The sequence below is a fragment of the Danio rerio genome, chromosome 11, assembly GCF_052040795.2.
Source record: "Danio rerio strain M-AB ecotype USA chromosome 11, GRCz13ab, whole genome shotgun sequence".
Taxonomy (NCBI): domain Eukaryota; kingdom Metazoa; phylum Chordata; class Actinopteri; order Cypriniformes; family Danionidae; genus Danio; species Danio rerio.
The window spans coordinates 28,305,531-28,320,000 of NC_141031.1; the positions used below are offsets into that span (position 1 = coordinate 28,305,531).

Below are 14,470 nucleotides of genomic sequence, written 5' to 3' on the forward strand. Positions count from 1 at the left end.
TATATATATATCCTATTATAATGAAAACATAAGAATTCCCTTTATAACTCTTTGGAGTTGCCGAATACACTAGTCATCCTTGATTTGCTCACTGACGACTTCTGAATTGTGCTCGATCTATTCTATAGAAATGGCAATGTGTATTAAGAGCATTAACCTCCGACGCTCCACAAAAATTCTCCCTCTTCTCATTTGGGATGATGGGCCAAATCGCGGGCCATAGTTTGGGAATCTCTGATTTACAGTAACGCAATGCTGGTTGTACAATTGTCAACCACTAGGGGGCGTTACAACCCCCCCATACGTTTTTTTCTAAACGTATACAGGGAACTGTAGAGACAAACAAAAAAATTGATTCAGAGAGTTTTATTTAATCCCACAAGAAATAAATAAAATACAGCACTTATGCTTTAAAATATTAATTGTCACAATTACCACAATCCTATTGCTTTTTTTTTTTACAAGGAAAATCTACAGTAACACCATGAAGTTTCCAAGATTGATCACCCCAATCAAAAAACTACACTGACTTAAAACTAAGCAACAATTGTAAATTAAAAAAAGAAAAAAAGTACATTTCCTAAAAGGTGCTGACTGAAAAGGCAATTTAGCTCACATACACAAAAACAATTTTTTTTATGATTGAAACTACGTCATCTGCTGTATGATGGTTTGTATTTCCAAACTGCAGGTGTAATGGGAGCCAAATCTTTCAAACTTCAGTAAATTAGTCTTTAGTTCTGCAAGAAACTAAAGTCCCCCAAGGTGCAATTTCATTTGTTGTTGCCAGAAATTCTTTTTTTTTAATAACACATCATATAATTTTACAGTAATGCACACTAACACGATTGGGGTGAGGTTAAATTCCCATTAGTTTAGGGAAATTTTGCACCCTTTATATACAGTAAGCAATATATAAAAACGTTAAAACGGTTTACTCCAAACAGATCAGGCAGGGATGCATATTTAAAAACATACAGAACATTTAATTTTGTTAGAATTGAAATAATCAGAGTGAAACCTAATAAATTAGTTTAGCAAATTAGTTATTAGTACAAATTAATTTAGCATTTACGTAAATTGGCTATCTGGTGCAAATGCATTAAATAAATGGTCTCAAACTCAATTCCTGGAGGGCCACAGCTCTGCATAGTTTTAGATCCAACCATGGCTGACTCACACCTGCTTGATAGTCTCTAGTAGTCTTGAACACCTTGATTAGTTGGATCAGCTGTGTTTGATTAGGGTTAAAGCAGAACTGTGCAGAGCTGCGGCCCTCCAGGAATCCAGTTTGAGAGAATTGCAATAAAAATTTAAAGTAAAAATGAAGCTGGACAACCAGAACATTCAGATTTTTACAAAGCCCTCACAATGTTTTTGAAATGTTTTAGTTTTTTTGTTATTCAAAACGACATTTTCAACAGTAACTAAATGACATTTGGCAAATGACAAAACTAAGTCATCTTCTAATAATAATTTCTATTGTTATTAGCTTTAGCAACGTACATTGTAGTTCTTTGGAAGTAAACTATGAATCTCTCTCTCTCTCACAAGAGCTGCTCAGTGGCATTCATATCCTTCCTCATTTAGATTTAAATAAAAAACAACAACAACAACAACATACTGCTCTTCAAATAAGAAAAGGTCTGCTGACACATTCAAGTAGTAGTAATTAGTGTTTTGTCCAAGAAGCGCAGAGACAGCGCACACGCACAAACGTATTCTAATTCATCATTTGGCATATTTTGAACCCATGGAAAACTTTCAGCTTGTGCACAGAGCTTATTACACTGCTCCGGTGGGCAGCTGAGGGGATTTGTCCTCATACTGCGGTGGTGGAGTCAGTGGTTCAATGGTCACCACTCCACCCTGCGCAGGGGTCTGGATGTTCAGGCGAATATCCTTGACGTGGAGCTTCTCGGACTTGATCCTGCGCACCCGCAGGGGTCTGAGGATTCGGCTGGCTCTGCTGGTGCTGCGAGCTGGGGCTGCAGGCTGTGGTTCGGAGCCTGGAGGAGGCTGAGGGGCTTCTTGGGTGTTACCTTCTTTCGGTGGCTGGCCTTCATTTTCAACAGCAGTGATCAGATCTTCGTAGGAGGGTAGCTGGTAGCTTTGGCGTAAGTTGCTCTGACGAATGGGGTACTGGCCGCTGGTCACTGCCTCCTCGTAGGTCGGAACATCGTAGGTTGGTGCTGCTTCATCAGCTGAGCTAATATAGACATGGAGAAAGAGAGAATGTTGAGGTCTCTAGCTGTTTCATGGCAAAAAAAAAAGATCAAGTTTACCACATTTTATAAATCGCTTTTTTTTTTTTTATTCTAAAATTTTACAAATATTCTAACAATTAAAAGTCATCAACAGCAATAAAGACACAAGATAAAATACATGAATAATAATAATTATAATAATGACAATATATAAAATAAAAACTGTTTTAAAGGTTTACTTTTGATAAAAATTGTACAATTTTAGAAGGATTCACATTGAAAAAAAATATTTAAAGTCTCTCCAGATAAAATCATTGTCTGATAACATTAAAAATAGTTATCAGAAACCCAATTCACCTATAGCGTATGTCTTTGGACTGTGGGGAAAACCGGAGCACCCGGAGAAAACCCACGAAAACACAGGAAGAACATGCAAACTCCACACAGAAATGCCAACTGACCTAGCCAAGGCTCCAACCAGCGACCCTTCTTGCTGTGAGGCACTTGCTGTGCTACCTACTGCGCTACAGCGTCGCCCAATGTTTAACTTATGGTAATATAATTTCAGTTCCTTTTTTTACAAACCCGCACTGCATTTTAGAAGCTATGATACAGATTATTAAGCTGACGCTTGACTACAAAATTAAGATCAAATAGAAATTTCTGTCAAAAAAAAAAAAAAATGCAATTAGCTACTTTCCCCAAATTGCACAACCCTAGTTGAAATTAATGTTATGATTAATAAATACTACAGAATTATTTTTCATGTTAATGTACAGTGTAACTAATTTTAGCAAAAGAAATTAAATGAATCCTTAAAGATGTGTGTGTGTGTGAGATTACATTTAAAAATTCAAACAAGTTTCTTAATTTACTAAATATTATATATTTATTAAATAAATAATTTGTTTTAAATATATATATATATATATATATATATATATATATATATATATATATATATATGCGCAATACATAAAGTTTTACAGCTGTTAATGTATAAATAAATTATATTTTGATTTTTTTTTAATTTATCACAATTTATTAAAACACATTTTCTTTTCATTAATATAACCCCATATATATTTATGAAAGTGCATTTAATTTTTTATTTAGTATTTTATATTTAATTGTTAACCAGTTCTTACTCATTCATAGCCTAAACAGACATTAAAGGCAACAGTTCACCCAGAAATGAACATCCTGTCACTATTTAGTCGCTCTCCACTTGTCTCATCAAGTTCTGTTTACTTTTTACACACAACAGAATATTCTGAAGAATGCTTAAACTAGCAGCCATTGTCTTCCAAATATTTTTGTTTCTATTGAAGTCGGCCACCAACAGACTACAGGTCACTAACATTCATCAAAATATCTTTAAACCCAAAAACAAAAACAAACTCAATGTTTTGAAATCACTTGAAGGCGAGCACAGGGTTCCCACTTTAGGTCAAATGTCAAATTCCCTGACTTTTCCCTCATTTTACTGACTAAAAAGCTAATTTTCTATAACCCATCTACCTTCTTTTTTATATAAGAGCAGCATGGTCATTGTAATTTAAAGGTCCGGGAGGTGCTTTAAAATGTGCATTTTCTATTCAACGTTTGACAATCTCAAATGAAGCATAAAGAGAGGGCGGGATAAAGTAACTCCTCCTCTTTAAAACAAAACAACCAATAATGTAGCATTTAGTTTTTAATCATAGCTTTGCCAGTGAGAGTGGCGGAGCTCCAGTGCATCAAATGAAAAGCAATGAGAAGCCTAATCAAGCCGGGGGGACATGTCAGATACTACAGAGCATTTGATTGGTTAGAAGATTTGATAAGAAACTAAAGTATGAGGTGATATCAAAAAAAAAAAAAAATTAGGCAGACATGACAAACTGCAAGCTCTGGATGTTTAAATCTTCCAAATGCCAATTTTGTCAATGTTTTGGTGCACAGCACACTAGCTTATAGATATCATTAAGACTAACATACTGATAGTAATATCTATAAAACATTATTTTAATTTTAGGGGGCCTTTAAATGTGGCAAAATTTTTACTTCCAATAATTTTTAGCAAAACAAAACAACGTGTGATGCTTTTTGAAGTTGTAATTTAACTCCTATTTTCCTATTATAATGTTTTAATTTATTTGAATGCCGTATGACAAGGGGGAAAAAAATTAAATGGCTCGAAAAAATAGCCTTAAGCATAACAATAGGCAAAACGTGAAACAATCTGATAAAAAAACATGTTAAAGAAAAGAAATACATAAAAAATTACAATTTAGTTGACAAACAAAAATCCACGATATTTCATGACTTTTAATAAATAATAAATAAATGAATAAATAAAACATGCCTGTATGAAATAAAAGTCTGGAATCTGCTTGTGGAGTTAAGTTGTTAAGTCCTGACATATAGAATAATAATCAAGGTATGGAATCGGGTCCAAGGTGCTACTTATTTGTATTGAGAAAATATTCATTCATAACCACTTTTTAGTCATATCACACATCAAAGTGAATTTTAAATGCAACCATGGAGTACAAAACAGTCTCTGGGCTTGCTGAATCACAGACACCAATATTTTAAGAATATATAAAAAATTTATCACTTTCTGGCTATTGAATATTAGGCATGGACATATATATTGGAATCGAGATATTCAAAAGTATTACAGTCTCCCCATACAGTTTTATATAAAGCTTGGACACAAAAGCCGCTTCGCATGACATCACACTTAAAGATGCTGTATGTAAGTTTTTTTAATCTTCTTAAGCATAAAAATACCATAATATGTTTTCAAATATTTAAGAAACATGCCAAATGAACATTCTTGTTTATCTGAAAAACAATGCTCAAGTCAGATATTCTGCTTTAAGAATGTGTTTTCTGTGTCATAACGCTGTCTTTGTCTTGGTTCTTTTAACCCACCTAATGCCAGTTTAGCCGATTATATTTCAGCACCCTGGGTTGCCTTGCTGGAAAACCATGTTTTATATTCATTTAGTCATTAAGGCTCTCAAAGTATGCGTCCATGACTGAAATGTGACCTCTGATGCAGATTCAGACTATATTTGGGCGATGTCAACCAATTTGGTATCAAACAATGTCTAATGTAAAACATTGCAATTAGGGGTGTAACGATACACTCAGCTCACGATACAATATGTATCACGATATAATGTTCATGATTCGATATGTATCACGATATTTGGAATCAAAATTGAAAATTAAACTGAAATGCAAATTTTATTTAAAAAAAATTTAATTACCAAGTAAACTATTTTTTATGCATTTCTTTTGTTTTAACTTGTTAAACTGAACCTTCTTTAAGAAAATAAATTAAACAGGACTGTCTCTGGAAAATAAAACAATTTAAAAACTTATAAAATATCATTGAAATTATTCAATTCAATTGAATTTAACAGTAAGAGCTTAAGGCTTTGCTTGGTCACTTGCGTTTTTTGTGTGTGCAATCTACATTTCCAGGTAATCAGCAGTTCTATAAAATAATCCTGAACTGATGTGTATCTGTCTGAGAGTTTTTTTATGGATGGCTGTCTTCATGTTGGGCATGATGAGTGACAGGGTGGCCGTCTTTTCATTACATAGGACAGTCGTGGCTCTTTTCAGCAGTTTAGGCAGGTTTACTATTTCTTCGGCGTTGCTGATGTCGGCGCTATCAAGTATATCTGTTCAGAATATCTGTTCAGAAAAGCTAGATGAAACGTCAGTGTGGACGTAAATCGGTTTCGTTCTAAAATGCCACTTTAAAACTAAGATGTATTAGTGTAAACAGGGCTTAAGTGGGCTGCTGCTGCGACGGAGGATCACGATGCCGGCTCAGCCTTGGTTCGTCTATTGGCCATCGGCGATGGACGATGGCATTGTCTATCAACCAAACCCTAATTCATAGGTCCACATGAGGTTATTAATTAGCAATTAATATAAACATTGCAAACAAACATTAGGTGAGCAGGTTACATTATACTTTGTCCTAACAACACATTACAAGATGAGATTTGCAGAGATAAGCAATTTGGCCATTTGCACCAGATGAAACATGACAGAAATGTAAGTACAGTCATTCAGAAGCATAGAATGTACGGTTTAAAATCTAATTAATATATTTTAAACCACTTTAACGTTATTATATGAACATGCTGAATCACTTATTTGTTTTGTGACTTGGCTTGCACTGAATCACAAAGTTTTTTTTATTAAGATCTGAGGTAAACTATCTGCTGCTGCTTTCAGTAAATGGCAATATAAAATGTAAAATGCCATTGAAACTCACATTATTAGCATTCAACACTGAAAAAAGGACATGAGGTGATCATAGTACATCCTGTTGTTCATCTGTGAGAAATAGAAGCTGTTTCTAAAATACCCTGTAAATTATCATTTTTATAAATGATAAAGACAAAAACTGACTCCTTTTAGTATGAAAAATATTACTTTTATTGTGCCGTTTCTTTCAGTTAGAAAACGGTTCAAATCAACCTTAAGGCTCAATTGTCAGGTACACTCATGTCAATCTGGCAGCCTGCGCTTGCTTGTGTTTTGATCCAGGAGTGCAATACCCACTGAGTGTCAAACTTGCATACGGCACCTTTAACAAGTGGCCAGACCTTGCAAAATTCCATGATATTCCAGAAATTCCATGGCAAACCTGTGAGTAACCTTTTAATCTTTGAAACAGTTTTTAAAAAGCCTTTGGCTCATGCCTTACATTTAATAGATGCACTCTCCTTCCTTTATTTATTTCTTAGTAATATAATTTATTTGTTTTTAACTGTTATCATCTCATACTGCTTAATTGCACATATTTACTTTCAACAGTAGCAATGTTTCCATCCAAAAATGTGAATTAACTGCGCAAAACTTGATTTCCGCACAAAAGCATAAAGCAGCGTTTCCAAAGCAAACAAAATCGTCACTTCCTGATTATCTAGCATCAATTATCAACAGTAAAAACGGAATTTGCTGTGATGAAGCTGTGTGAATCTTTTCTTCATTTAATAAATGACTTGCACCTCAGAAGGCAATCCTGACACACTCTGGCATTTGAAGGCGTGAGAAGCGGAACACAGACGCTCTTTATTCTGGAGGTCAATATTAATATAACACTGATACTGAGATGGTTAAGACGTTTAAGAATGGACAAAACAACATTTCAGATGATCAGATGCTTAGCCTGCTGGTTTGTCCATTCACACACATTTTTCTGATCACATGAACTCTTATAAAAAAAAAAATCACATGACCTTTTTTAATGTGCATACTGGAGTTTGTTCGGTAAAAGTGTTTCCATTGTGGTTTATGAGCATATTTTCTTATCGAATAAAAAGTTCATCATACTCAGTTATGTGTGTTTTTAAAATTGATGCGCATCTTGGCGTTTCCATCAATGTTTTTTTTTTATGTGCACGGCACTTTCAAAATGCGCATAAAAATAGGCGGATGGAAACATAGCTAATGACAACATATCTGAACATTTGACTGTGGTTTTAATATGACTGTGGCATTCAGTTATTTAAAAGAATTTCCTTAATCTAAATTAAAAATCCCTTTGAACAAAAGCACAGCTCATACTCACTCCTCATCCGGAACTCTACGCACATGATCCACATAATCAGCACCGTTCGCACCTGCAGATTCCCCCTGTCTCCTCCGCTTCCTGTTCCTCACCCCTAAACATATGGCGAGCAAGAGCATGGCAGCCCCGGAGCCAACAAGCACAAATGCGATGGATGACGTTTTGGTTTGGTCGGTGTTGGTACTTCCATTATTGGCGGCTGTAACATTGTGCACCTGTGCAGCTTCAGAAGGGACGATGCTCCATACGATCATGACCACTCCGAGTGCCACCAAACCCACGCCAAGAGCACACAGGGCATACTGAGAGCCAGAGCTGGAGCCCCCACGACTGCTGGGTCTGTTTCCCGCACACAGAGGTTGCCCGCTGGAGCACATGGCTGAAAACACTCCTTAAGACACCAACATGCACTTATTCAGGCCAGAAGGGAGGATGAGAGTTGCACTGTCACATGGAAGAAAAAGAAAGACAAACATAAATATTTGAGTGATGAGGAAACACATTGGGGAAATTTAATAGGAAGTTAAATTATAGAATCAAAAGTAATTGGTTGCAATCAAAAATAAATTTGCATTTATATATTTGAATACACTGTATATATTTAATATGTATAAACACACGCATACATGCTACTAAATCATTAGTAATAATTTGCCCCTTTCTATTACATTGGCACCATCTTTGTCTGTTTTTACATCAAACCTAAAAACTTTCCTGTCCCATTTAACACATAATCTGGTTTATTTTTCATACTTTCCCAGGTAAAAGCTTTTATTTTTTTTATTTTTGTATTTTGTTTAAACTTGTTTTTGTCTTTGACTCTTGTTGTTTATGGCTTTTAGCTACTGTTATTACATGTCTATTTGAGAAAATGCCCTTTTATTTTTACATATGAAAATGTATACAAACAAAAATCTATTTATACAGAATATTTTTTTTTAATTATTGTATGCCAGTAAGTAATGTATATTTTTATAGCGCATTTATTGTGTATGGTCATACACCCAAAGCGCTTCACAGTCATGAGAGGGGGTTATCTCCACACCACGACCAGTGTGCATCCACTTGGATGGTGCGACGGCAGCCACAGGACAATGGCGATGCGCTCACCACACCCCAGCTATAGGTGGAGTGGAGAGACAGTGATTGAGCCAATTTGGTAGATGGGGATGATTGGGAGGCCATGATCGTAAGAGCTGATAGAGGGAATTTGGCCAGAACACCGGGGCTACACCCCTACTCTTTACAAGATGTGTCATAAGATTTTTAATGACCACAGAGAGTAAGAACCTCAGTTTAACGTCTCATCTGAAAGACGGTGCCCAATAACAGTTTGGTGTCCCTTTCACTTTTTACTGGGGCATTAGAACTCATGCAGACGTCCGTGCCAATAGCCTAGAGCAGGGGTTCCCAAACTTTTCAGCACGCGACCCCTAAAATAACAATACCAGTGACTCGCGACCCCCAATATCCTCTGAGGTGGTTATAAATACAGAAAACTTGCATGCAATGGTGCACACACACACCAATAGACCAAAGTCTATTCTTTGTTTCATTTTTTATTTTGTATGTGAGTGCTGTAAATGGGCCAGAAAATTTAACCTGGTGTTATAAAATCAATCTGCTGCATCTGACGCTATTGTCTTTAATATAATGTAATTACCCAAGGGGTCGCAATCCAATAGAACTAGTAAATAAGCTACTATAGTAACTATAAACGACAGTTTTTTTCTCTTCAGTTGGTTATGGATAAAATATGGTAAGTCTTATGGCCTAATAATAATAAGTAGATTTTTGAAAATCACCAGGCGACCCCCCCTTCATTGTTCCGCGACCCCTCAAGGGGTCCCGACCCCCACTTTGAGAACCACTGGCCTAGAGGTTAAGTGCGCTGACATATAGCACCATGGTGCTCACGGCGACCCGAGTTTGATTCCCAAGCAGCAAGTAATGATAATTTTGTAATGTCTTTGTTACTGACATTGTCATTTTTTTGTGTGTTCTACTGTGCATATTTATATATTAATACACATGCATGTCCATGTTTGAGAAAATGTTTATTGTTTATTGTAAAATGTTTATCTATTCATATAATAAATATTTATACATAAAACACAGTATCTATCTGTCTATCTATCTATCTATCTATCTATCTATCTATCTATCTATCTATCTATCTAAATAAATAAATATACACACACACGCACGCACACGCACGCACACGCACGCACACGCACGCACACGCACGCACACGCACGCACGCACGCACACGCACACACACGCACACACACGCACACACACTTTTATTACATATAAAAAACTATTTATACGCTGATTGCTACATTAAAAATTTATAATATACATTTACAGATTTGTTGTTTTATTTACATATACAAATATGAAAATATTTGTTTTTTTATACGTGAGTGTAATTATATACACATATTAAAAATAGTCAAAACTATTATGTACATAGCTTTTTTGTGGAAACAAATAATTGCCTGAAAGCACAAAATAATAATGTTGTAATGTCACTGCCCCATTCACACGGGGCGTCAGTGTCAACGTTTCCCATTCACTTTCAAAGGGTGATGTCAAACATTGCTGAACTGAATTGTGGACCCATCTGCGCTGATTTAGCGGTGTTGCTCGCTGCAGAAGTTGGGAATTTCTCAAGTTTTCAAGCGCCAAATGGAAGCATCAGCCAATCAGATCGCTTAATGCAAATAGGTTGTTGCTAGATCAGATATGGTTGCGGTCGGAAGTTAACGAAAATGATTTATATTATTTATTAAATTTCCCATTAATTTTATTTTAATAACGTCAACCCCACCCCAACCTTCACAGTACTGTAAAAACAAATCATTGTTATACAACAGCATAAAAAATGCTGCTATATTGATGTGCAAATCGCCATTCCGGCCAGCCGCGTATCCTATCTAGATCGATCAGATTGTCCTACCTCCCATTCAAAACATAGGTAGCACATTTTGATGATGTAATATGCTACCCATCAGATTTTTCTACCAGTGTAAATTTTAATGAGGAGTAGTGTGATATGAAGCTGTAATATCACCTTAACCTAGCTAATCTCTAACTCCAACCCCAGAGCTATTCAAATACAGGGTTGGTAGCATAACCTGATGAGTAGGATAAAATGTCAGGACATGTGTTTTAGAGGATGTAAATTAGAGTCATGGTAGGAGAGAACTGTGATACATTACATTCCGAACATAAGAATATATCTATATACATTTTTATGCACAATGAAATGAGCAATTATGAAGCCTGGCAGAGAATACAGCTCAACTGATTTAGCAGGAGCACATGACTAAAAATGGCATCACGAACATGCACTCATTCCAGAGCGGAAGGGAGGATGAGAGTTGCACTGTGACATAAAAGCAAAAAAAGAGAGACAAACTTTATAAACATTCCAGCGAGAAGGAAACACTTCCTGGAAATGACTGGGAATAGAGGCCAAGAAGCAGAAGAAAGAAAAGAGGCTCTGTGTTTCAGCTCACTGGAGATAGACACAACAGCAAATGATTCCCTCTGGCAAAATGCCATTGTAGAGGTCAAATGGAAACACGAAGAGAAAGTCATGGAGATGGAGAAGACTGCCATGTATGGAGAAGATCCTGCAACTCTTCATGAAAGTAGTTTTCAAGTTATGTTAGATTAGAGCAGAATATTTCTGGAGAGTCATCATTTCATTTCCTGTTTATAAAGTCAGGACGTGCCATTTTGAAGTCTGCATCAAACAAAAATAAGCAACTTTATACAAAAGGAAAGAAGTTTGAATTCGAGTGTTTCAAATAAAATGTCAAAATATTGGTGAAATAAAGTTCTATTATCATTATGTAAAAATGAATATCTTCTAAAATGTACTTATTAAAAGAGACGTGTAAAATTAGATATTTTAAATGATTTAAAAAACGGGGTGGCGCAGTGGGTAGCACAATCACCTCACAGCGAGAAGGTCGCTGGTTCGAGCCTCAGCTGGGTCAGTTGGCATTTCTGTGTGGAGTTTGCATGTTCTCCCAGTGTTTTGGATGCTCCGGTTTCCCCCACAAGTACAAAGATGTGGTACAGGTGAATTAAATAAGTTAAAAATTGGCTGTAGTGTATGAGTGTGAATGCAAGAGTGTCTGCATGTTGGCGTTCATTCCACTGTGGCAACTGTTGAATAAAAAAAGGGAATAAGCCAAAAGATGAATGAATGATTTAAAAAACTTTTCTTGCTGACAAACGAGTAAACATGTAAAAATATATTTATTTTTGGCAAATTAATTAGTATTTAGTGGCTGCGCTCTTAACTTGGCACCAAACTATTATTATTTTAAATAATCTGACCTTTTTTAGTATTTACGGTTGTTACAATTGCAATTGTTACAATACAGGTACAGTTAAAATTGGTACAAGTTTACTTTTTCACAATAATTATTGTTCCAAAGCAGATCAATGACCCATCACGATCAATGACATTTTAGTAGGTCATCCTTAAATTATGGTAAAAATGAATAAAATTTTATTTGAAAAGAGTAGAAAACTCCGGAAACTAAAGAATTTCCAACGTTTAGAGACAATACAGAAGACATTGCTAATTGGCTAATTTTATTTATTTATTTTATTTTTAAAAATCATAAATGAGGGTGAAAGTAATAATTTTTCTTTTATAAACAGTGATATTGAAAATGAGGTATAATCTAACTGGAAGTGCAGTGTTTCACATTTAAGCGAGTACATGACTTGGTAACACTTTAAAAATAATCATTCATTAGTAAATGTATTTACTAACACGAACAAACAATTCAAATTACATTTATTATGGTATTTGTTCATCTCTGTTATTGGTAGTTAACTTAACATGTTCATTCACTGTGCATTAAATAATGTTAAAAAGCACAAATTTGAATTTTAATAACACATTAATAAATGCTGGACTATAATTAATAAATGCTACACAAGATTATTCATACTTAGTTAATGTTAGTGAACAAATTAACTAATAAATTATTTTGAAAGTGTTACTCCTCACTTTTTGAGGGTGTAAAACAAGTACTTGCATTCTGAACATTGAATGTAAAAATAGGTTTTTGTGCACATTTCATGTGTACATTTTATATCCAACCCTATACGAACAACTCATTTCGATGGTCCATGAGTCAACAAGACTTGTGTAACAATAAGTTTCCCATCATTCTGTGTGTGTATGGTGGCATTATGAAAATAATAAAACACAAAGATAAAGCATCACTTAAACACACGATGAACACACTTTGACCCTATAATGTTGAGCAAGACACAAAAAGCTTCCGGTCTTAGTTGGGATGTCATAAAAGGTAAAAGGGAAATATGACATTTCAGTCAAAAACAAAATTACTAAATAACAGCATTATATCAAGTATTGGGGTTGTGTACTGGCAAGATATGGTGATATGACACAATAAAGTTCTTCTATACAGGAATTATGATAAAATACTGCAATATGAACAGGACCTAATTTTAGAAAGAAAAAAAAGATACACACATTAACAAAAGGTAAAAGATAACAGATTTCAACATTTTCAGAAATTAAGTTTTTTGAATCCTCAACGTAATACTATTTAAAACCTATTAAAAAGCTGTTAAAAGCATTTTTTTTTGCAATTGTAGTTTAAATGCACTACACAAAAGCATGATATCTACAAATGACAAAAAAAAAATGCAGTTATCTTTTCATATAATATATTACACACACATATACATACGTGTACTAAGACTAATTAAAAATTAAAAGTTGCTATTTTCTAAGTCAATATGGCCTCTCTTTCAGTTAAAAATGTTCTGAATCATCTCACCAATGTTTCCACAGCAAGACACACTGCCTGTGCAAGCAGGCAGCTACACTGGTTATCGTTACTGGTTGCTGCTTGATTATTATACTTGAACAGATGTGGTTCCTAGCCATATCAGCCTAGAAATGAGCAACTACTCATTTTCTGTCGGTCTTAGAGCAAGATGTAACTACATAATGGTCAAGATTTAAATACAAAAAGTATTTGATCATTTTTTGGGTGAAATGCAAACGATATAATACGATTCAATGATCTATGCTTAGCTAAGTTAAAAGTAGGCCTGTCATGATATCTATTTTTGCACTAAAATATATTGCGATAAACAATATTATTGTAATTTTTAAGACAATTTTAAGCAACTCCCTATATAATCCGAGAAGGACAATATAATAGCTAAATAATGCAAGTACATTCTACCAGAGAACAAATAATATTTTATTTTTAAGAATATATTTCTTAAAATTTTTGTCATTTTAACAGTTAAATAATTAGGGATTGAAATCCAAACGTAAACGTGTATATCCTAAGCAAATAAAAAATAATAATAAATGTTAACAAAAAAGTGCAAGGTAAAAAGTAATAGAGGCTGCGATATCTGCTACCAGATCGATTTTCAGTTGTCAGACACGCACATGAAAATATACTACAGTAATTAAAGTAAGCACTACAGTGTTTTTCAACCATACTGACACCTTCAACAGAGATAGAGAGGTTGTGCAATAAGCTAAAACATTGCTAGAATTGGTGTTTAATTATGTATGGGGTGATATATATTGCATCACCAAAAATGATTGAGGTCATGTTCATTTGTTGTGCAATAAGTCGAGGTACTG

General features: G+C 34.8%; 1 protein-coding gene across 2 annotated transcripts in view; it reads right to left on the reverse strand.

The window, feature by feature from the left end:
• Nucleotides 1–351: 351 nt before the first annotated feature.
• Nucleotides 352–14,470, reverse strand: part of tmem51b (transmembrane protein 51b) — a 20,595-nt gene continuing 6,476 nt past the window's right edge. Inside the window, exons 2-3 of one of the 2 annotated variants that reach the window (XM_087271845.2) lie at nt 7,798–8,241; nt 352–2,209 (exon numbers count right to left, since the gene is read on the reverse strand). In XM_087271845.2, coding sequence (XP_087127971.1) covers nt 1,786–2,209; nt 7,798–8,174 — 801 coding nt within the window. In that variant the 5' untranslated portion in view covers nt 8,175–8,241 and the 3' untranslated portion in view covers nt 352–1,785. 2 annotated transcript variants of the gene reach the window in all.